Genomic DNA, 21,861 nt, shown 5'->3' on the forward strand with positions numbered 1-21,861 from the left:
AGTGGCTGTTAATGAGCTTTGCGGGGATGCGGTGGCCTTGATCCGGAGGGCTGGGGGCAAAGCGGGGCTGAGGGATTGAGGAGGGCCGGGGGGGGCCTGGGGGTCTCAGCAGGACACAGAGCGGGGGGGGGGAGGGTCCCACTGCCAGGCTGGGGGGGGGGTCTGTGGGGACAGAGGGACAGGGGGACAGACAGGGGGACAGGGGACACGGCCGGAGCCAGGGACAAGGACAGACCCTGCAGCTGTGGGGGACAGCGGGGCTGGGGGGATGGCAGGGGACACCTCGGGGACCGTCCGGGGGGTGACGGGAGCAGGGGCTGGGGACGAGGAGGGGACAGTGGGGGTCGGGGTTGCTCAAGGCTGGGGGGCGGCACAGGGCCGGATGGCCGATTTTGGTGTCCCCGTGTCCCATCTTGGGGTCCCCGTGTCCGATTTTGGTACCCCCGTGTCCGATTTTGATGTCCCCGTGTCCGATTTTGGGGTCCTCGTGTCCGATTTTGGTGTCCCCGTGTCCCATTTTGGTGGCCCCATGTCCCATTTTGGGGTCCCCGTGTCCCCGTATCCAATTTTGGTGTCCCCGTGTCCCATTTTGGTGTCCCCGTGTCCGAATTTGATGTCCCCGTGTCCCATTTTGGTGTCCCCGTGTCCCATTTTGGTGCCCCCGTATCCGATTTTGGTGTCCCCGTGTCCAGTTTTGGTGTCCCCGTGTCCAGTTTTGGTGTCCCCGTATCCGAATTTGATGTCCCCGTGTCCCATTTTGGTGTCCCCGTGTCCGATTTTGGTGCCTCCGTATCCGATTTTGATGTCCCTGTGTCCCATTTTGGTGTCCCCGTGTCCCATTTTGGTGCCCCCGTATCCGATTTTGGTGTCCCCGTGTCCAGTTTTGGTGTCCCCGTGTCCAGTTTTGGTGTCCCCGTATCCGAATTTGATGTCCCCGTGTCCCATTTTGGTGTCCCCGTGTCCGATTTTGGTGCCTCCGTATCCGATTTTGATGTCCCTGTGTCCAGTTTTGGTGTCCCCGTGTCCCATTTTTATGTCCCCGTATCCGATTTTGGTGTCCCCGTGTCCGAATTTGGTGTCCCTGTGTCCAATTTAGGTGTCCCCGTGTCCAGTTTTGGTGTCCCTGTGTCCCATTTTGGTGTCCCCGTGTCCCATTTTGGTGTCCCCCTGTCCGATTTTGGGGTCCTCGTGTCTGATTTTGGTGTCCTCGTGTCCCATTTTGGTGTCCCCGTGTCCCATTTTGGTGTCCCCGTATCCAATTTTGGTGTCCCCGTGTCCCATTTTGGTGTCCCCGTGTCCCATTTTGGTGTCCCCGTATCCAATTTTGGTGTCCCCGTGTCTCATTTTGGTGTCCCCGTATCCGATTTTGGTGTCCCCGTGTCCGAATTTGGTGTCCCCGTGTCCAATTTAGGTGTCCCCATGTCCAGTTTTGGTGTCCTCGTGTCCCATTTTGGTGTCCCCGTGTCCCCGTATCCAATTTTGGTGTCCCCGTGTCCCATTTTGGTGTCCCCGTGTCCCATTTTGGTGTCCCCGTGTCCCTTTGTCCCCGCACAGCCCCCCCGGCCCCCCCCGTGTCCCCTCCCCATCTCCGCTGCCCAGCGGCTGCAGCCGGGCGGGGTTGGCTCCACCCAGTCCCACAGGCCACGCCCACATATGACCACACCCCTCTAAGCCCCACCCACATGGCGGGCACAGCCCACTGCCCTCGCCTGTTTAGCCACGCCCATCTCATTTGCACAACACCCTTGCCTACCTATCAAGCCCCGCCCCTTTGAACCATAATATCTTGTTTGCCACGCCCCTCATTTACATATAAGCGGTCTTACATACCTCACCGCTTTCTCTCAGACCCCGCCCATCTCATTACTATGTAAGCCCCCGCCCCTAGATCAGATGACCACGCCCACTGTGACCTTGTCCCGCCCCAGGCCCCGCCCCCTCCGCTCCGGTCAGGGCGGGGGCGCCGGTGACCGGCGTGGCACGGACCGGGGCAGCGACCCCTCCCCAGTGTCCCCCGGTGTCCCCACCCCGTGTGTCCCAGTGCCCTCAGTGTTCCCAGTGCCCCCCAGTGCCCCTCAGTGCCCCCCAGTGCCCCTCGGTGTCCCCTCCCCGTGTCCCCCAGTGCCCCCCCAGCCGTGCACAGAGGCCGGACCCCCCCGCCCTGTCACAACCCCGCTTGTCACTCACTGTCACCCACCCCCTGTCACTGTGTGCCACCCCCCCGTGATGCCCCAACCTCGGGTCATTCCCCCCCCCAAGTGCCACCTGTATCACCCACCCCGTGTCCCCACCGTCCTGTCACGCATCCCCGCTGTGACCGTGTCACTCACCCGCCGTGTGCTCAGCCCCCCCCGTGCCACCCACTCTCCGTGCCACCAACGCCCCGCGCGGTGTCCCCTGTGCCCCCCCGTGTCCCCTGTGCCCCCCCGTGCCCTCCGTGTCCCCTGTGCCCCCCCGTGCCCTCCGTGTCCCCTGTGCCCCCCTGTGTCCTCCATGTCCCCTGTGCCCCATCGTGTCCCCTGTGCCTCCTCGTGTCCTCCGTGTGCTCCCCCATGTACCCCGTGTCCCCTGTGCCCTCCATGTCCCCTATGCCCCACCGTGTCCCCCCATGCTGTGCCCCCTGTGTCCCCGCGTTCCTGCCACCCTCGTATCCCCTGTGCCCCCCGTGTCCCCTGTGCTCTCCATGTCCCCTGTGTCCCCTGTGCCCCCCGTGTCCCCTGTGCTTTCCATGTCCCCTGTGTCCCATCCTACCCCTCGTGTCCCTTGTGCTCTCCATGTCCCCTGTGTCCCCTGTGCCCCCCGTGTCCCCTGTGCTCTCCATGTCCCCTGTGTCCCATCCTACCCCTCGTGTCCTCTGTGCTCTCCATGTCCCCTGTGTCCCATCCTACCCCTCGTGTCCCCTGTGCCCCCCCGTGTCCCCTGTGCTCTCCATGTCCCCTGTGCCTCCTCGTGTCCTCCGTGTGCTCCCCCATGTACCCCGTGTGCTCCCCCATGTACCCCGTGTCCCCTGTGCCCTCCATGTCCCCTATGCCCCACCGTGTCCCCCCATGCTGTGCCCCCTGTGTCCCCGCGTTCCTGCCACCCTCGTATCCCCTGTGCCCCCCGTGTCCCCTGTGCTCTCCATGTCCCCTGTGTCCCCTCGTGTCCCCTGTGTCCTCCGTGCCCCCTCCATGTCCCCTGTGTCCTATCCTACCCCTCGTGTCCTCTGTGCTCTCCATGTCCCCTGTGTCCCCTCGTGTCCCCTGTGTCCTCCGTGCCTCCTCCATGTCCCCTGTGCCCTCCATGTCCCCCATGTCCCCTGTGCCCCTCCCGTGTCCCCCGCATGCTGTGCCCCCTGTGCCCCTGCATTCCTGCCACCCTCGTGTCCCCTGTGCCCCCCCGTGTCCTCCGTGTCCCCTGTGCCCTTCATGTCCCCTATGCCCCCTTGTGTCCCCTGTGCTCCCCCATGTCTCCTGTGTCCCCCCGTGTCCCCCGTGCCCCCTCGTGTCCCTTGTACCTCCCCACGTCCCTGCCACCACTGTGCCCCCGTGTCCCCTGTGCTCCCCCGCGTTCCTGCCATCCCCGTGTCCCCCGTGCCCTCCATGTCCCCTGTGCCACTCACACGCAGTGTCCCCTGTGCTCTCCGTCTCCCCTGTGTCCCCTCGTGTCCCCTGTGTCCCCCCATGTCCCCTGTGTCCTCCATGTCCCCTGTGCCCCCTCGTGTCCCCTGTGCCCCCCCGCGTTCCTGCCATCCCCGTGTCTCCAGTGCCCCCCGTGTCCCCCATGTCACCCATGCCCCCCGTGTCTCCAGTGCCCCCCGTGCCCCCCGTGTCCCCCGTGTCCCCTGTGCCCCCGTGTTCCCCCCGTCCCCCCTGTCCCCTTTGCCCTCTATGTCCCCGTGCTCCCCGGTGCCCCCCGTGTCCTCCATGTCCCCCGTGCCCCCCCTGGAAGGACGAGCCGTGTCACAGCACCAGTGTCCGACATTGTCACGTACTTACAGTCACACCCGAGAGATGAAGTCTCTGTACACGGCCCGGCCCCCCGGGCCCCCCCGGACCCCCCGGGCCCCCCCCGGGCCTGGGCCCCCCCCCCACCGACCCCTCCCACCCCCCCGGCCCCCCCCGGGCTCCCCGGCTCGGCCCCGCCGGCCCCGCGGGGGCGTCTCGGGGGCGTCACAGCTGGGGCGCCCCTACATTCATGGGGGGGTCCCGGGACGGGGGGGCGCGGCGGCCCCCCCAGGCCGGCGGGAGGGGCTCGGGGGTCCCGCCGGCGGTGCCCCCCCGCGGGGGGAGGGGCTGGCTCTATCCTATCTCTGAACAAAGCAATAAATTAACGGGGATCCCCAGGGGACGCCGAGAAACGGGGGGCGGGGGGGGGGGGGGTCGGGCCACGGGGGGGTGGCAGGGCACGGAAAGGGGGAGGGGGCGTACAAAAGGTTGTTGTAGAAAAGGAGGGGGGGTCGGGGTCTGCTCTGCTCCTGCCACCGAGCGGGGCTGTGCCAGGGCCGGGGGGACACGGGGACAGGGGGACAGAGGGGGTGGCCAGGGTGACTTGGGGAGGTGACAAGGGCAGGGGGACACAGCACGCGGGAACGGGGCCAGGGGGATGTGAGCAGGGGACGACGGCGGGGTGAGGGTGACAGGGACAGGGGACGGCACGGGCAAGGAGTGACCCCGCCCTCAGTGCCCCCAGCCCAGCTGTGCCCACCCCACGCTGGGGCACAATACCCCGGGCAGGGGACAGGAAGGTGGCAGTGGCATCACTGTGACCCCAGGCGTGGGGGTCCCTGGCACGGAGAGGGGGGGGACAGGACCAGCGGAGACCCCGACATGGAAAGGATAATAAAGGATAATAAATAGAGCATCAAAAGTACAAACCGTGGGCACGGGGCGAGCCCGGCGGCGGCACCGGGATGGGCCCGGGCCGCGGGCACGCCCAGCCGGGGGTGGCACCGGGGGGGGCTCCGGGCCCCTCGGGGCTATACCAGGGCAGAGCGGGGCTCGCAGGGCCCCACGCTGGCGCAGCTGCTGCGGCGGCGGGGCCCGGGGGTCGGGGGCCCGCCGGGGGTCGGGGGGCCGGGGGTCGGGGGGCTGCCGGGGGTCGGGGGGCTGCCGGGCCCCTCGCCGGGACAGCCGTGCTGCAGCAGGATGTCGGAGCACTCGCGGCTGCCGGCGCGGCGGGCGTAGAACAGCGCGGTGCGGCCGTGACCGTCCCGGGCCCGCACATCGGCCCCGTACTGCGGGCACGGCCGGGTGTCACCAGCGGAGCCACCGCGTGTCACCCTGGCACAGCCCCAGAGGCCGTGCGGGGTCCCCCAGGGATGGGGCACGGCCCCCGCGTCCCCCCGGGTGTTGTGGCACATCCCAGGATGGCCATGGACACTTCACATCCCCCATGGTCATGCCATTGTCCCCAGGACCGCACCGTGTCCCCCATGACCACACCAGATCCCCAGTGACCACTCCACGTCCCCCATCACCACCCTGTAGTCCCCATCACCACCCTGTAGTCCCCATCACCACCCCATGGTCCCCGTGACCACACCACATCCTCCAAAGCTACCCCATGGTCCTCGTGGCCACATCACTCACCTCCTGGCCATGCCACAGTTCCCAAGACCACCCCATGGTCCCCATGACCACCCCATGGTCCCCATGACCACCCCACATCCCTCAAGACCCCACCACATCCCCGATGACCACCCCATGTCCCCATGACCACCCCACATCCCTCAGGACCACCCCACAGTCCCCATGACCACCCTCCATCCCTCAAGACCCCACCACATCCCCAATGACCACCCCATGGTCCCTTAGACCACACCACGTTCCCAATGACCACCCCATGTCCCCAGTGACCACCCCATGTTCCCCATGACCACCCCACAGTCCCCAATGTCCACACCACGTCCTCAATGACCACCCCATGGTCCCCATGACCATCCCCCATCCTCCAAGACCACCCCCCATCCCTCAAGACAATACCATGCCCCCAGTGACCACCCCATGGTCCCCAGGACCATCCCACAGTCCTCAAGACCACACCACATCCCCGATGACCACCCCATGGTCCCCATGACCACACCACATCCCTCAAGACAATACCATGGCCCTGATGACCACACCGTGTCCCCATGACCACACCATATCCCCAGTGACAAACCCCCATCCCTCAAGACCCCACCACATCCCCCATGACCACACCACATGCCCCATGACCACCCCATGGTCCCCATGACCACCCCACATCCATCAGGACCACCCCATGGTCCCCATGACCACCCCACATCCCCCATGACCACCCCACAACCCCCATGACCACCCCATGGTCCCTATGACCACCCCACATCCCCCATGACCACCCCACATCCCCCACACCCGCCCCACAGTCCCCACAACCATACCACCCCCCTCATGTCCATCCCCCACCACCCATGGTGACCCCACATCCCCCACAGCCCCCCCCAAGACCCCGCTACCCCCCTGCCCACCTCCGTGCCCACCAAGCCGTGCCCACGTACCCACACCAGCAGCTGGGTGACCACCACCTGGGCGGTGTCGCAGGCCAGGTGCAGCGCCGTACGCCGCTCGGCGTCGGCCGTGGGCACGTTCAGCTGCTCCTTGTGGCTGTGGGCCAGCAGCAGCAGCACCGCGGGCAGGTCCTGCTGGCCCACGGCCACCAGCAGCCGCTCGGCCAACGGCGCCTCGGCCGCGGGCAGCGGGGCCAGGAACAGGCGCTGCTCGTACTTGGCACGGATCCACGACTCCCGCTCCTCCCTGGGCACAGAGCAGGGGGACACAGGGGACACAGGGGACACGGGGTGTCAGGGACAAACCCACAATTCCCCCTCCTCACTGGATATGCGGGCATGGGGACACAGGGGACACAGGGGACACAGGGAGTTAGGGACACATCCACGACTCCCGCTCCTCCCTGGGCACAGAGGGGACACGGGGACATGAGGGACGTGGGGGACACGAGGAACTAGGGACACATCCACAACTCCCTCTCCTTGCTGGGCACTGGGGCACAGGGACACAGGGGACGCGGGGAGCAGGGGACGAATCCATGATTCTTGCTCCTCCCTGGGCGCCGGGGCATGGGGACACAGGGGACACAGAAGACATGGGTGACACAGGGGACATGGGGGACACAGGGTGTTAGGGACAAATCCAAAATTCCTGCTCCTCCTTGGGCACGGGGGCATGGGGACACGGGGGACACAGGGGGACATGGGGTGTTAGGGACACATCCACGACTCCCGCTCCTCCCTGGGCATGAGGACACAGGGACATGGGGGCCATGGGGAGTTAGAGATGGATCCACAACTCCTGCTCCTCCCTGGGCACAGAGGGGGAATGGGGACACAGTGGGACGTGGGGGACACAGGGGACACGGGGAGTTAGGGACAGATCCACAACTCCCTCTCCTTGCTGGGCACGGGGGACACAGGGCACACAGGGCACACAGGGGACATGGGGAGTTACGGACACATCCACGACTCCTGCTCCTCCCTGGGCACAGAGGGGCCATGGGGACACGGGGACGTGGGGATACAGGGAGTTAAGGACACATCTGCAACTCCCACTCCTCCCTGGGCATGGTTACACGGGGGACACGGGGAGCTGGGGACAAATCCACAACTCCCGCTCCTCCCTGGGCATGGGGGCATGGGGACACAGGGGGACACAGGGTGTTAGGGACAGCAGAGTGGCACCACGGGGACACAGAGCTGCAGTTCCTGCTGCTCCCTGGGCACAGAGAGGGTGTGAGGACTCAGGGGTGTGGCAGTGGGGACACAAAGGTGGCAGGGGCGCACAGTGGCACCGCAGGGACAGGGAGAGTGAGAGCAGGGGGGACACCTGAGGGCCAGGGACAGAGGGTGGCAGCAGGGTGGCACGGGAGGTGCCACACAGGGGTATCAGGAAGGGCAGGGGTGTCAGTGTGGCATTGCTGGGTCGTGGGGTCACAAGGGACAGCAGGGTGGGGACACGGGGGCATTGGGTACGTGGGGTGGCACCGCATTGACGTGAGGAGAAGGGGCATCAGAGTCCGTGGGGTGGCACAGCGGTGACACACGGGGTGGGGACATAGGGCATCGGGGAGGGAAGGGTGGCATCGTGGTGGCATAGGGGACAGGAACTTGTGGTGGCATCAGGGATGGCAGGGCAGCGTCACAGTGACATAGGGGACATAAGGGACATGTGGTGAGATCAGGGATGGCAGGGTGCCATCATGGTGGCATAGGGGACACAAGGGACACATGGCACCATCAGGAATGACAGGGTGGCATCATGGCAGCACAGAGCACAGGGCCATGTGGTGTCACAGGCACAAGAGGTGACACTGGAGCACACGGTGACAAGGGGGTGACACTGGGGCACACGGGGCAGGGGTGACACTGGGTCACACAGTGACAAGGGGGTGACGCTGGGGCACATGGGGCAGGGGTGACACTGGGGCACACAGTGACAAGGGCGACACTGGGGGCACACAGTGACAAGAGGTGACACTGGGGCACACAAGGACAAGGGTGACACTGGGGGCACACAGTGACAAGGGGGTGACACTGGGGGCACACAGGGCAGGGGTGACACTGGGGCACACAGTGACAAGGGGGTGACACTGGGGGCACACAGTGACAAGAGGTGACACTGGGGGCACACAGGGCAGGGGGTGACACTGGGGGCACACAGGGCAGGGGTGACACTGGGTCACACAGTGACAAGGGTGACACTGGGTCACACAGTGACAAGGGGGTGACGCTGGGGCACACGGGGCAGGGGTGACACTGGGGCACACAGTGACAAGGGGGTGACGCTGGGGCACACAAGGACAAGGGGGTGACACTGGGGGCACACAGGGCAGGGGTGACACTGGGGGCACACAGTGACAAGAGGTGACAGTGGGGCACACAAGGACAAGGGTGACACTGGGGCACACAGTGACAAGGGGGTGACACTGGGGCACACAGTGACAAGGGCGACACTGGGGGCACACAGTGACAAGAGGTGACACTGGGGCACACAAGGACAAGGGTGACACTGGGGCACACAGTGACAAGGGGGTGACACTGGGGCACACGGGGCAGGGCGCACCCACCGGGAGGACTCGTGCGTGGGCTTGCAGCGCCCGCGGGGGTTCTGCTCCCAGATGCTGTTGGCGGTGGCGTTGCCGATGGCCGAGAGCACCAGGGTCAGCTCGCGGGGCCAATCGTCCAGGTCCAGCGAGCGCACGCGCGACACGTGCGTGCCCAGGTTGCGGTGGATGCCCGAGCACTCGATGCAGATCAGGGCACCCAGGTTCAGGCTGGCCCACGTGGGGTCTGCGGGGTGAGCAGGGGGTGCTGGGTGAGATGTGGCACCCCTGGGGTCCCCGCGGTGGGACGCAGTGTGACACACGGTGTGACCCTGGCACAGCATGACCCACGGCACCGCGTGGCATCGTGTCACCCATGGCATCACATGTCCCATGGCATTGCGTGACCCTGGCATGGTGTGACCTGTGCCATCCATCGTGTGGGCCATGGCACCATGTGGCATCGTGTCACCCATGGCATCATGTCCCCCATGGCATTATGTGGCTTATGGCATTGTGTGACCCTAGCACAGTGTGGCCCATGGCACTGTGTCTCCTCTGCCATCCATCGTGTGGGCCATGGCACCACGTGGCATCAATGTCACCCATGGCATCATGTCCCACAGCATTGTGTGACCCTGGCATGGTGTGACCCATGGCACTGTGTGGACCGTGCCATCCATTGTGTGACCCATGGCACCGCGTGGCATTGTGTCACCCATGTCATTATGTCCCCACAACATTGTGTGGCTTATGGCGTTGTGTGACCCTGGCACGGTGTGGCCCATGGAACTGAGTGGCATCATGTCACCCATGGCATCACGTGTCCCATGGCATTGTGTGACCCTGGCATGGTGTGACCCATGGCACCGTGTGGTCCATGCCAACACCCAACCCAGGACATCATGTGACCCACGGCACCGTGTCACACGTGTCACACATGCCATCACGTGGCCCAAGTCCTCCCTCGCCCCAGCTGCCAGGTGGCCCATGGCCCGTGGCACAATCTCACCCCGTGGCACCACACCTGGGGTCAGGGCTCTGCAGGGCACCTCTGTCCCGTGAACTGATGTCCCCCCATGTCCCATGAATGGATGTCCCCCCATGTCCCACGCCCTCCTATGCCCCCTGCTGTCCCCCATTGTCCCCCCAGACTCACTGGGTGCCCCGCAGTCCACACAGAGCGAGTTCCCATGGGCACTGCTGTCCTATGACCTGATGTCCCCCCATGTCCCATGAATGGATGTCCCCTCATGTCCCATGAACTGATCTCCCCTCATGTCCCCTCATGTCCCCCCCATTGTCCCCCATTGTCCCCCCAGACTCACTGGGTGCCCTGCAGTCCATGCAGAGTGAGTTCCCATGGGCACTGCTGTCCTATGAACTGATGTCCCCCCATGTCCCATGAATGGATGTCCCCCCATGTCCCACGCCCCCCTGTGCCCCCTGTTGTCCCCCATTGTCCCCAATTGTCCCCCAGCCTCACTGGGTGCCCCGCAGTCCACACAGAGCGAGATCCCACGGGCACTGCTGTCCTATGAACTGATGTCCCCTCATGTCCCATGACCTGATGTCCCCCCATGTCCCACGTCCCGTGCCCCCTGTTGTCCCCCATTGTCCCCCCAGACTCACTGGGTGCCCTGCAGTCCACGCAGAGTGAGTTCCCATGGGCACTGCTGTCCTATGACCTGATGTCCCCTCATGTCCCATGAATGGATGTCCCCTCATGTCCCATGAACTGATCTCCCCTCATGTCCCCTCATGTCCCCCCATTGTCCCCCATTGTCCCCCCAGACTCACTGGGTGCCCCGCAGTCCATGCAGAGTGAGTTCCCACGGGCACTGCTGTCCCATGAATGGATGTCCCCTCATGTCCCATGAATGGATGTCCCCTCATGTCCCACGGCCCCCCGTGCCCCCTGTTGTCCCCCATTGTCCCCAGTTGTCCCCCAGACTCACTGGGTGCCCCGCAGTCCACGCAGAGCGAGTTCCCACGGGCACTGCTGTCCCATGACCTGATGTCCCCTCATGTCCCATGAACTGATGTCCCCTCATGTCCCCTCATGTCCCCCCCACTGTCCCCCATTGTCCCCAGACTCACTGGGTGCCCCGCAGTCCACGCAGAGCGAGTTCCCTCGGGCGTTGCGGATGGCCTGGATGGCCACGGCCTCGCTCTGGCTGTCCATGCGCGCCTGGAGGGGGGCACAGGGGGTGAGAGGGGCAGGGGGGTGGCACGGCCGCCCTGCCAGCCCCGCCGCCGAGGTCCCACCTTGTTCTTGCTGCTCTCGCAGCACTGCAGGCTGGCCAGGATCTGGCTCTCGATGGCCTGCACCCACGCGTCGCGCTCCTCGAAGCTGCCGGCCTCAAAGTGCCACGTCTGCCCCGTGCTCGACACGATCAGGAACTCAAAGTTCTCCTCCTCTGCGGGACCAGAGACCCCCGGGGGGGCGCTGGGATGGGGGGCTCTGGCACCCACTGCTGTCCCAGCCCCCCAAACCCACCCCTGGCACCCAAATCCTGCCCACCCCGCTCCCCAGAGGTCCCCACCCCTGCTGGGGTGTGCTGGCAGCAGGCAAGGGGGGCACAGCCACATGCACGGGAGGCACCGCTCACGCCACGTTACCTGTTTTATAAATATTTCTTAAACTACCAAAACTTTTTAATTTCCACATTTTGCGCTTGGCTGCGGAGGGTCCGGGCAGCAGGAGTAGAGAGAGGAAACGGGGACAGAGTCAGGGGGGCCCACGAAGCCCTGGGGACGGTGCAGAAGGTGGCAGGCAGTGGCAGAGCGAGGGGGGTGCGTGGACAGCGTGGCTGAGCGTGGCCGGGGGGTGAGGGGCAGCATCAGCCCAGATCCCCCCGAATTCCGGGGCGTCGTTGCCGTGGAGGACGGTGGCCTTGTCCCCACTGTGCCGTGGGGGACTGGGGCTGGGGACACATGGCTGTGGCACCCACCTTCTGCCTGCCCACCCGAGCCCTCGGTCTTGGACGGCGTCATCAGCTTCTTCCTCCGGTGCTTCTTCCTGTCCACCAGGGGCGAGGGTGGAGGGTCCCTGCCAGCGCTGCCAGGGCTGGACACGGCCTCGAAGGACAGCGGGGACTCTGCCAAGACACACACGTGGGACACTGGGGACACCATGGACACCGGCGTCACCGGGGCCACCTGGCTCCCAAGGAGCAGGAAGCTCACCAGGAGCACTGAGGCCACCAGGGTCACCAAGCCCATCAGAAGCACTCAGGCCAGGGCTATCAGGGTCACCAAGTCCACTTGGGCCACCCAGGTCAGGGCTATCAGGGTCACCAAGTCCATTTGGGCCACCAGGGCCACTGGACTCACTGGGGTCACCAGGGTTACAAGTCCCCCAGAGCTGCTGGGCATACTGGGGCCATCAGAGCTCACCAGGGTCACTGATCTCACTGCCACCCCAAGGCCACCAAGTTCATTGGTCTTACCAAAACACCTGGGGCCACCAGGGCCACAAGAGCCTTTCGGCTCACCAGAGTTATGGGGGTCACCAGGGCCACTGGGCTCACCAGGCTCACCAGGTTCGTTGTGGCTTCTGGGACTCCCAGGTCCATGTGCCACCAGGGCCAGCAGTTTCACTGTGGCCACTGGCACCACCAAAGGGCCACCAGGTCCCTGGGCTCACCAGGACCACCAGGGTTATTGTGGCCTCTGGAGCCAGCAAAATCACCAGGGCCACCAAAGGCCACCTGGTCCCTGGGCTCACCATGACCATCAGGGTTATTGTGGTCACCGGGGTCAGCAAGGGCCACCAGATCCCTGGGCTCACCAAGTCCACCAGGGTTACTGTGGCCTCCAGAACCATCAGAACCACCAGGACCACCAAGGGCCACCAGGTCCCTCAGCTCACTGTGGTCACCAGGGCCACCAAGGGCCACCTGGTCCCTGGGCTCACCAGGACCACCAGGTTTACCGTGGCCTCCAAGGCCACCAGGGCCACCAAGGGCCACCAGCTGCTCAGGAGTCACCGTGCTCAGTGGGGCCACCATGGGGATGTCCCTGTGGGTGGCCCGGGAGGTGGCAGTGTCCCTGCCCGTGCCGGTGTCACTCACCTGAGGCCAGCTTGGCGCCGGAGGCGGAGGCGCAGCGCTGCAGGGACCCCTTGCCCACCACCTTCAGCCCCGGCTCTGGGGGCAGGCTCAGCCCCACCGAGGGGACGGTGGCTGCAAGGGCGAGGGACGGTGTCACCGGCGTGCCCGGGGTGTCCCCCCACCCGCGGTGCCCCGGGGCTCACCGGCGGGCTCGGGGTCTCTCAGCAGCCCATTGATGCTGGCCGAGGGGCCGCAGGCAGAGATGGCGCGGGGCGGGCGCTTCCCCGGCACCTTGACCGTGGTGCGCAGCAGGTCCATCTCCTTGCCGTGTGTGCTGTGGATGTAGTCCTGGGGGGACAGCGAGGGTGACACCGGGCTCTGCCACCCTTTGGGGACACGGGGGGACGGGGATGCTCACGTTGATGCTGGGGTGGTAGAAGAGGAGGCCGTTGCTGGACAGGGTCACGTATTTCTTCTTCCACTCCTTGTTCAGGGAGTTGCCGCTGCGCTTCAGCAGGAAGCTCTGGGGACAGGGAGCAGTGAGGGGACACAGGGGACACTGGGACAGGGGACACAGGGGACACTGGGACACAGCCACAGCCTCCTGCCACCGCCACCACCCACCTGCTTGATGGGGATGGCACGGCCGCTGCCGGCGCCCTCGCCTCGGCTGTCCAGGCTGCGCTTCTCGGAGTCGCTGCCACGGCGCGTCTGTGGGCACGGGGACGGGACACGGGGTGGCACTCGGGGCACAGCTGGGGACACTGGCGTGCCCACATGTCCCCCACTGCTGCAGCCTGGTGGTGGGGACGTTGGGGTGCCACAGACCCCAGCACCGCGGCCCCATGGTGGGAACACCCTGGGTGCCCACGCGTCCCTCAGTGCCACCACCACCATGTCACAGGGGTGCTATGGATGCCATGTGTCACCACTACCCTACTAGAGGACACATCAGAAGCCCACCCTGTGTGCCCTGTGTGCCCCCCACTCCCACACTGGATGCCCACGTGTCCCTCAGTGCCACCACCATGTCCCAGAGGGGCACTAGGGATGCCATGTGTCCCCACCATCCTGCTGGAGGACACATCAGAAGCCCCACATTGGGGACATCCTGGGTGCCCATGTGTCCCTCAGTGCCACCACCACCACCAGCATGTCACTAGGGATGTCAGGTGTCCCCACCACCCTGCTGGAGTACATATCAGAAGCGCATCCTGGGTGCCCTGCGTGCCCCCCACTCCCATGCTAGATGCTCACATGTCCCTCAGTGCCACCACCACCATGCCAAGGGGACAACTGAGATGCCCTGCACCCCTCAATGTCACCACCCTTCCAGGGGACACCTGGGCTGCCACACGTCCCTTGCTGCCACCACCCTGTCAGGATGACATTCTGGGCAACACCGCCAAGGGGACACCCAGCATGTCACACCCCCCGTGTCACCGCCGCCATGCCAGGGTGCCCCCGGTGCCCGCGGTGCACTCACGGCGAAGAGGCTGGTGCGGCGCTTGGCCCCGCGGTGCAGCGAGCTGGGGGTGCCCAGCGGGGCCGGGGTCTCACTGCGCAGCTCCCGGTGGCTCACGTTGGGCGTGGAGGGCAGCGAGGATGAGTAGTCGCTGGTGTGGCCACCATTGCTGGTCTGGGAGGACACAGGGTCAGCCTTGGGCTGTGCCCGGGGCTGGGGAGGGGGCTGGGGGTTACCTGGGGGTTACCTGGCTGGGGTGGACCCCCCCTACTGGGGTGGAGGCGGCCGAGTGGCTCGGGGAGCTGGGCAGGGACTTGCAGGACGCCATCAGCTGCTGCTGCTTCTTCAGCGCCACGGCCTTCTGGGCCACTGCAGGGAGCCTGAGTCAGGAGGGCCGGGCCCCAGCCTGCCCTGGCACCGGCCGGGGTACCCACACCTGGACATGGGCGCCATCCCCATCCCAGCTGGGCATGGTCCCCATCTCACCTGGGCATGGTCCTCATCCTTATCCCACCTGGACATGGTCCTCATCCTTATCCCACCTGGACATGGTCCTCATCCCACCTGGGCAGGAGCCCCATCCCAGCTGGACATGGTCCTCATCCTCATCCCATTTGGCCACTGTCCCCATCCCACCTGGACACTGCCCCCATCCCACAGGGGTGGACATGGTCCCTGACCTACCCAGCCATGGGTCTGCCCCACCTGGACACTGTCCCCTGCACTGCCCTGTCCACTGTCCCCATCCCACCTGGACACGGTCCCTGTCCCACCTAGACAATGCCCTGTGGCCACCACTCCCTTGTGGGGACCCGGATGTGATCCCACGCTGGCCACCATCCCTGTCTGACCAGGTCACTGCGCCCATCCCACCTGGCCACGGTCCCCATCACACTCTGGTCGCTGTCCCCCCCTCACTATGTCACCAGCCCCCCCAGAGGACAGTCACCCACCCTCGGTGAAGACCCTGTCCACGTTGAGGCCGTAGGTGGCACAGGTCTCATAGTAGAGGCAGCGCCGCGCATCCCCGCAGAGCGCCCGGGCGCGCGCGTCCTCCACCGCCCGCGGGCTGGACGAGCTGATCTTGTCTGGGGAGCCAGGGGGGGTCACCCGGGGGTGCCCCGTGCTGCTCCCACCCCCACAGAGCCCCCCGTGTCCCCCTGGCTCACCCTGGGTGCCCACCAGCGCCAGGGCCACGTCGCTGGTGCCGCGCAGGTCGCTGAGCAGCGCGTGCAGCTGCGTCACCTCCTCGAAGCTGCTCTCGCTCTCCAGGCTGAAGACGAAGATGACGGCGTCCGCCCAGCTGGCAAACTGGGGGGCCACGGGGGGGGTCAGGGCTCGGCTCTGGCCAGCGTGGCCCCCCCGGGCCCCGGTCCCCTCGTACCTGGGCGTCCGGGGCGCCGGCCTCCTCCCGGATGAGCAGGAGGTGGCTCTGGCCATCAACGGTCACCTCACGCTTGAACTGGCCACCTGCAGTGGGGGAGGGGAGGGGAAGGGGGGGACCCTGCAGGTTTGCTCTGCCCACATGGATGGAACCTCCCATGGCCATGCCCAGCACCAGGTGTGACCAGCACTTTGACCCCAAAAGTTCCCATGTCCATCCCCTTCACCATCTCCACACCTGTCCATGCCCAGCATCGTGACCTTGTCCATTCCATGACCGTGTCCATCCCGTGGTCATGCCTAGCCCCACCACATGTCCATCCCATGCCCAGCTCCATGGATATGTCCACTCCTCCATCTCCATCCCCATGGCCACTCCATCACTGAATCCACCCCCGTGATATGTCCATGGTCACATTCATGCCATATCCATGGTCATGTCCATTCCATGCCTGTGGTCACGTCCATCCCATGGTCACATCCATCCCCTGCCCATGGTCGTGTCCATCCCATGGTCACGTCCATCCCATGGTCACATCCGTCCCCTGCCCATGGCTGTGTCCATCCCCTGCCCATGGTCACGTCCATCCCATGGTCACATCCGTCCCCTGCCCGTGGTCATGTCCATGCTATGGTCACATCCATCCCCTGCCCATGGTCACATCCATCCCCTGCCCATGGTCACATCCATCCCCTGCCCATGGCTGTGTCCATCCCCTGCCCATGGTCACGTCCATCCCATGGTCATGTCCATCCCATGGTCACATCCATCCCCTGCCCACATCCTCCCCGTGACCACTCACTCTCAGTGGGCTCCAAGCCCACGTAGGAGCCGGTGAGGAATCGATGGACGAGCGCCGACTTCCCACTCTTGCTGCTGCCCAGGACACCCTGGGTGGGCAGAGGGGAGTCAGGATGGCTGGGGACACGGTCCTCAGGGGACACGGGGACACGGGGACACAGGGACACAGGGACACAGGGACACGGGGACATGGGGACATGGGGACATGGGGACACAGGGACATGGGGACATGGGGACATGGTCCTCAGGGGACACGGGGACATGGGGACACAGGGACACAGGGACATGGGGACATGGGGACATGGTCCTCAGGGGACACAGGGGGGACATGGGGACATGGGGACATGGGGACATGGGAACATGGGGACATGGGGACACGGGGACACAGGGACACAGGGACATGGGGACATGGGGACATAATCCTCAGGGGACACAGGGGGGACATGGGGACACAGGGACATGGGGACATGGGGACATGGGAACATGGGGACATGGGGACACGGGGACACAGGGACACAGGGACATGGGGACATGGGGACATAGTCCTCAGGGGACACAGGGGGGACATGGGGACACGGGGACATGGGCACACGAGGACACGGGGACAAGGAGACACGAGGACACAAGGACATGGGAGGACATAGGGACATGGGGACACGGGGGCATTGGGACATCATGGTCCTCAGGGGACATGGGGACACGGGAACATGGGGACATAAGGACACGAGTACACGGGGACACGAGGACATGTGGCCCCGGGATACGGGGACATGGGGACATGGGGACATAAGGACACAGAACCCACCAGGCGGATCTCGGGGATAGAACGGCCCAGGGTCCATTCCTGGCTGTTCACCAAGGCCTCTGCAGAGGGAGATGGGTGAGACACAGCCTAGGAACCCCTGGCACCTCCCCAGGAAACCCGGACACCCCCAGGAACCCCAGGCACCCCCAGGAACCCCGGGCACCCCCCCAGGAACCCCGGGCACCCCCAGGAGCCCCAATCCCGGGGGTGCCCCCACCCCGCAGCACAGCAGCAGCTCCTGCGGGGGCGGCCACCAGCTGTCACCCAGCAACGGCGCCGGGCCCGCGGGGGCGGCGGGAGGACGTGGAGATGCCACGTGGCACGGACGGGGACGTGGCAGCACGAGGCGTCGTGTGCCAAGGCACGAGGAGGCAGAGGGCAGGGGGACGTGGTGGGCACGGGGATGGAGAGCACGGCGTGGCATGGGGACACGATGGGAGCCGCGACGGGCACCGGGTGGCACAAGGATGTGGTGTGGCGTGGGGACACAACGGGTTCCAGGATGTGACAGCTGTGAGGGCACGGTGTGGCATCAGGACGTGGTGTGGCATGGGGACAGTGGGGGCCACCGGGCCGTGACAGGCACTGGGACACTGGGTGGCACAGGGATGTGGTGTGGCATGGGGACACAACAGACTCCAGGATGTGACAGCCTTGAGGGCACGGTGTGGCATCATGGTGTGGTGTGGCATGGGGACACAATGGGAGCCACCAGGCCGTGACAGGCACCGTGACACAGCGTGGCACAAGGATGTGGCATGAGGACACCACGGGCACCAGGACACAGCACGGCAGGGGGATGTGGGGTGGCACAAGGACACCCTGGATTCCAGCACACGATGGGCACGGGGACACGATGGACACCAGGACACGGCGTGGCAGCGTGGCACTGGGATATGGTGTGGCATGAGGACAGGACATGGCATGGGGACACAGCGTGGCACTGGGACACGGCGTGGCACAAGGATGTGGCTTGAGGACACGATGGGCACCAGGACACAGCATGGCAGGGGGATGTGGGGTGGCACAAGGATTCCAGCACACGATGGGCATGGGGACACGATGCCAGTGGTGCACGACAGCCTCAGGCCCGAGGATGCAGCGTGGTGTGAGCACAAGGTGTGGCACAGGGACACGATGGATGCCAGGACACGGCGTGGCAGCGTGGCACAGGGACATGGCGTGGCACTGGGACACGGTGGCATGAGGACAGGACATGGCACGGCACGAGGACATTGTGTGGCACAAGGACATGGTGTGGCACTGGGACATGGCATGGCACGAGGACAGGACATGGCACGGGGACACAGCACGAGGCTGCGGTGGCACCAGAGCACAGCGTGCGTGGCACAAGGACACGGCGTGGCACAAGCACCTGGCGTGGCACTGGGACATGGTGTGGCGTGAGGACAGGACACAGCACAAGGACAGGACATGGCACAAGGACACGGCGTGGCACAAGCACCTGGCGTGGCACAAGGACGTGCCCTGTGCCCCCCACATCTCCCACCTGGCATCCCCAGCCCCTCTGGGCAGTGGTGGCACCACCAAGGGGGAACTGAGGCAGGACACGGTCAGAGGTGCCCCCCCCCCCCCTTCTGTGCCTCAGTTTGTGCCCCCAGCGCGGAGCCGGGTCCGTGCCAGCCGGGAAAGGGTTAAGGCTGCTGCCTGTCACCCCTCGCATTGTCACCGAGTGCCACCCCCGGCCCTGCAGGTGCTGCCCACGCACCCCGCGGTGCCAAGGTGCGTGAGGCAGACAGGGGATGCCGGGGGGGGGGACAGAAGGACGCGGGGGGGCCGGACAGATGGGGGACAGGATGCACGGGTGTGACGCACGGATGGAGGCGAGGACAGACGGACGGATGGATGGCGGGACAGAACGACGGAGGTGGGGGTCGCGTCTGACCCCCGTGGAGTTCCTCCAGTGGAGAAACTGAGGCACGGGATCCCCACCATGGGGATCCCCCCACGGCCAACACCGGACACCGCCAAAGTGGGGAGGTCACATCAGCCCAGGGCACAAACACGGCACAGCCCGGGGGTCACAGCCCCCCTAAAACCCCACAGCCCCCTCCCCACAGCCCCCCTGAACCCCACAGCCCAGCCCGGGAGTCACAGCCCCCTATACCCCACAGACCCCCTAAAACCCCACAGACCCCTTCTCACAGCCCCCCTGAACCCCACAGCCCAGCGCGGGAGTCACAGCCCCCTATACCCCACAGACCCCCTAAAACCTCACAGCCCCTCTTGTACCTCATAGCTCCCCCTGAACCCCACAGCCCCCCCTGTACCCCACAGCTCCCCTAAAACCCCACAGCCCCCCCTGTACCCCACAGCCCCCCGAGCCCCGCAGCGCAGCCCGGGGGTCACAGCTCCCCCTGAACCCCACAGCCCCCTCTCCACAGCCCCCCTGAACCCACAGCTCAGCCCGGGGGTCAGAGCCCCCTGAACCCCACACCCCCCCCGTACCCCACAGCCACAGACGGGTCCTGCTGCCCCCCACGGGCCCCGGGGGTCCGGGCGCTTCCTCCGCCCGCCAGGGAAACTGAGGCACAGCCCCGCGGCCTCAGCGGGCACCACCACCCCTGCCCCGGCTCCCCGAGGGCCGCGGGGACACCGAGCACGGCCGGGGCTGCCCCGGGCCGGTACTCACTGTGCGGGGTGCCCCCGGCCGGCTCGGCGCCGGGGGGAGACCAGGGGGGCGCGGGGTGGGTGGGGGTCGCCGCAGGGCTCTTGGTGAAGATGCCGCTGATGAACTTGAGCATCTTTCGGTCGCGGGTGGAGGCGCGACCCCCCTCGCGTCCCCGCTTGAGCCCGGTCTCGGGGGCGGGGGCGGGCACCAGGACCCCCGGCTGGAGGTCGCTGTAGTCCAGGGTCTTGCTCTTGCCCTTGCTGGGGGACAGCCGGGCCCGGGGGGGCCCCTCGCTCTTGCCCCCCGCCTTGGGGCGCCCCTTCCCCTCTCCCTCGGGCCACGAGAGGCGGCTGCCGGCGCCTTTGCCGGGGGCTTTGCCCGCCCGGGGCTCGGGGGTCCCGCGGCTCCCCCCGCCGCCCGCCGCCGCTTTGGGGGGCTTGGGGCCGGCCAGGCGGAGGCGGCGAGCGCCGGCCGAGGGGTGCGGGGAGCCCGTGGGGGGGTCCAGGGGCGGCGGGGGGGCCCTGGCTCCCTCCGGGGGACCCTCGGGGCCCCCCCAGGTGGCCTGGCTGAGCAGGGGGCGCCGGGGGGTCCCGGCGGGCTGGGGGATGTCCAGGGCGGCCAGAGCGCGGTGCCCCGGCCCCTCCAAGGTGCCCTTGGCCCCCCGGGGGTCGGGTTTGGGGGGCACGGCCGGCAGAGGGGGGGGCAGCAGCGAAGGGTCGGGTTTGGGGGGCACGGCGGGGGGCGCGGGGGGCGGCAACAGCGCCGGGTCGGGTTTGGGGGGCACGGCCGGGGGCGCGGGGGGCGGCAACAGCGCCGGGTCGGGTTTGGGGGGCACGGCGGGGGGCGGGGGGGGCAGCATGGCCGAGTCGGGTTTGGGGGGCACGGCCGGGGGCGAGGCGGGCGAGCGGGGGCGGGGGGCGTCGGGGCCGGGGGGGCCGGGACCGGCCGTACTTATCCGGAGCGCGTCCTGCCGCTGGAAGAGCCGCTCGGGCCGCCGGGCTCGGCCGGGCTCGGGGGTGCGGGGGGCGGCCGCGGCCCCCCCGGGGCCAGGGGCTCCATCGCCACCCCCCCCCGCCTCCTCCGCCTCCCCAGCGGCGCCCACCGACTCGAGCTTGACCAGCGTGAGCGAGATGAGGTAGGTGGTCCTGCGCTGGAGGCCGGTGCTCCTGCTCATGGGTGCGGGCAGGGCCCCCCCGGGCCGCCCCCCCCGGCCCCCCTGGATCCCCGCGCGGCGCCGCGGCCGCCGGTGCCGCCGATGCTCCGGTCCCACCCCCGGCCCTGCCTCCCCGAAGCCTTCGCCGCTCGCCCGCCCCCGGAGGGGTTGGAACCGCCGCCGCCCCCCCCGCCGAGCACCGGCGCCCCCCCGGGATCGGGGCCACCCCCCGCCGCGCCCCCCAGCCCGGGTCAGCGGCCGGGGGGCATCGCGGGGAAACCCCCCGGGCTGGGGGCGGGCAGGGGAGGGCTCGGGGGCTTTTGGGGGCGGGGGGGGAGCGGACGGGAGTCAGGGCGGGGGGAGGGGGGTGTGGGGACCCGGGGGTCGGGGGGGGCAGGGAAGGGGGGGGTTACAGGTGCGGGGTGGGGGGATGGGAGGGGAGATGGGGCGTGAGGGACACGGAATGGGGGGGGGGCAAAGGGGCGGTGGTGGGGAGGGGGCGCGGGGGC

General features: G+C 67.0%; 1 protein-coding gene across 2 annotated transcripts; it reads right to left on the minus strand.

Moving 5' to 3' along the window:
* Nucleotides 1-4,809: 4,809 nt before the first annotated feature.
* On the minus strand, nucleotides 4,810-20,441 carry AGAP2 (ArfGAP with GTPase domain, ankyrin repeat and PH domain 2). Of its 2 annotated transcripts, XM_066567587.1 has the most exons (19): nucleotides 20,221-20,441; nucleotides 17,568-17,626; nucleotides 16,764-16,851; nucleotides 15,962-16,047; nucleotides 15,747-15,888; nucleotides 15,531-15,665; nucleotides 14,825-14,946; nucleotides 14,599-14,751; nucleotides 13,737-13,823; nucleotides 13,531-13,635; nucleotides 13,316-13,460; nucleotides 13,134-13,244; nucleotides 12,012-12,158; nucleotides 11,680-11,739; nucleotides 11,326-11,477; nucleotides 11,158-11,248; nucleotides 9,082-9,304; nucleotides 6,500-6,755; nucleotides 4,810-5,215 (listed from the first exon to the last, which is right to left on the minus strand). In XM_066567587.1, the coding sequence occupies exons 1-19, from the start codon at nucleotides 20,330-20,332 to the stop codon at nucleotides 4,958-4,960; spliced, it is 2,532 nt and encodes an 843-aa protein (XP_066423684.1). In that variant the 5' UTR covers nucleotides 20,333-20,441; the 3' UTR covers nucleotides 4,810-4,957. The 2 variants fall into 2 exon arrangements, with proteins under 2 accessions (XP_066423684.1, XP_066423685.1); XM_066567588.1 differs by lacking the exons at nucleotides 4,810-5,215; nucleotides 6,500-6,755 and adding an exon at nucleotides 7,205-7,250.
* Nucleotides 20,442-21,861: the final 1,420 nt, after the last annotated feature.

Source organism: Molothrus aeneus, chromosome 30 (genome assembly GCF_037042795.1).
Source record: "Molothrus aeneus isolate 106 chromosome 30, BPBGC_Maene_1.0, whole genome shotgun sequence".
Classification (NCBI taxonomy): domain Eukaryota; kingdom Metazoa; phylum Chordata; class Aves; order Passeriformes; family Icteridae; genus Molothrus; species Molothrus aeneus.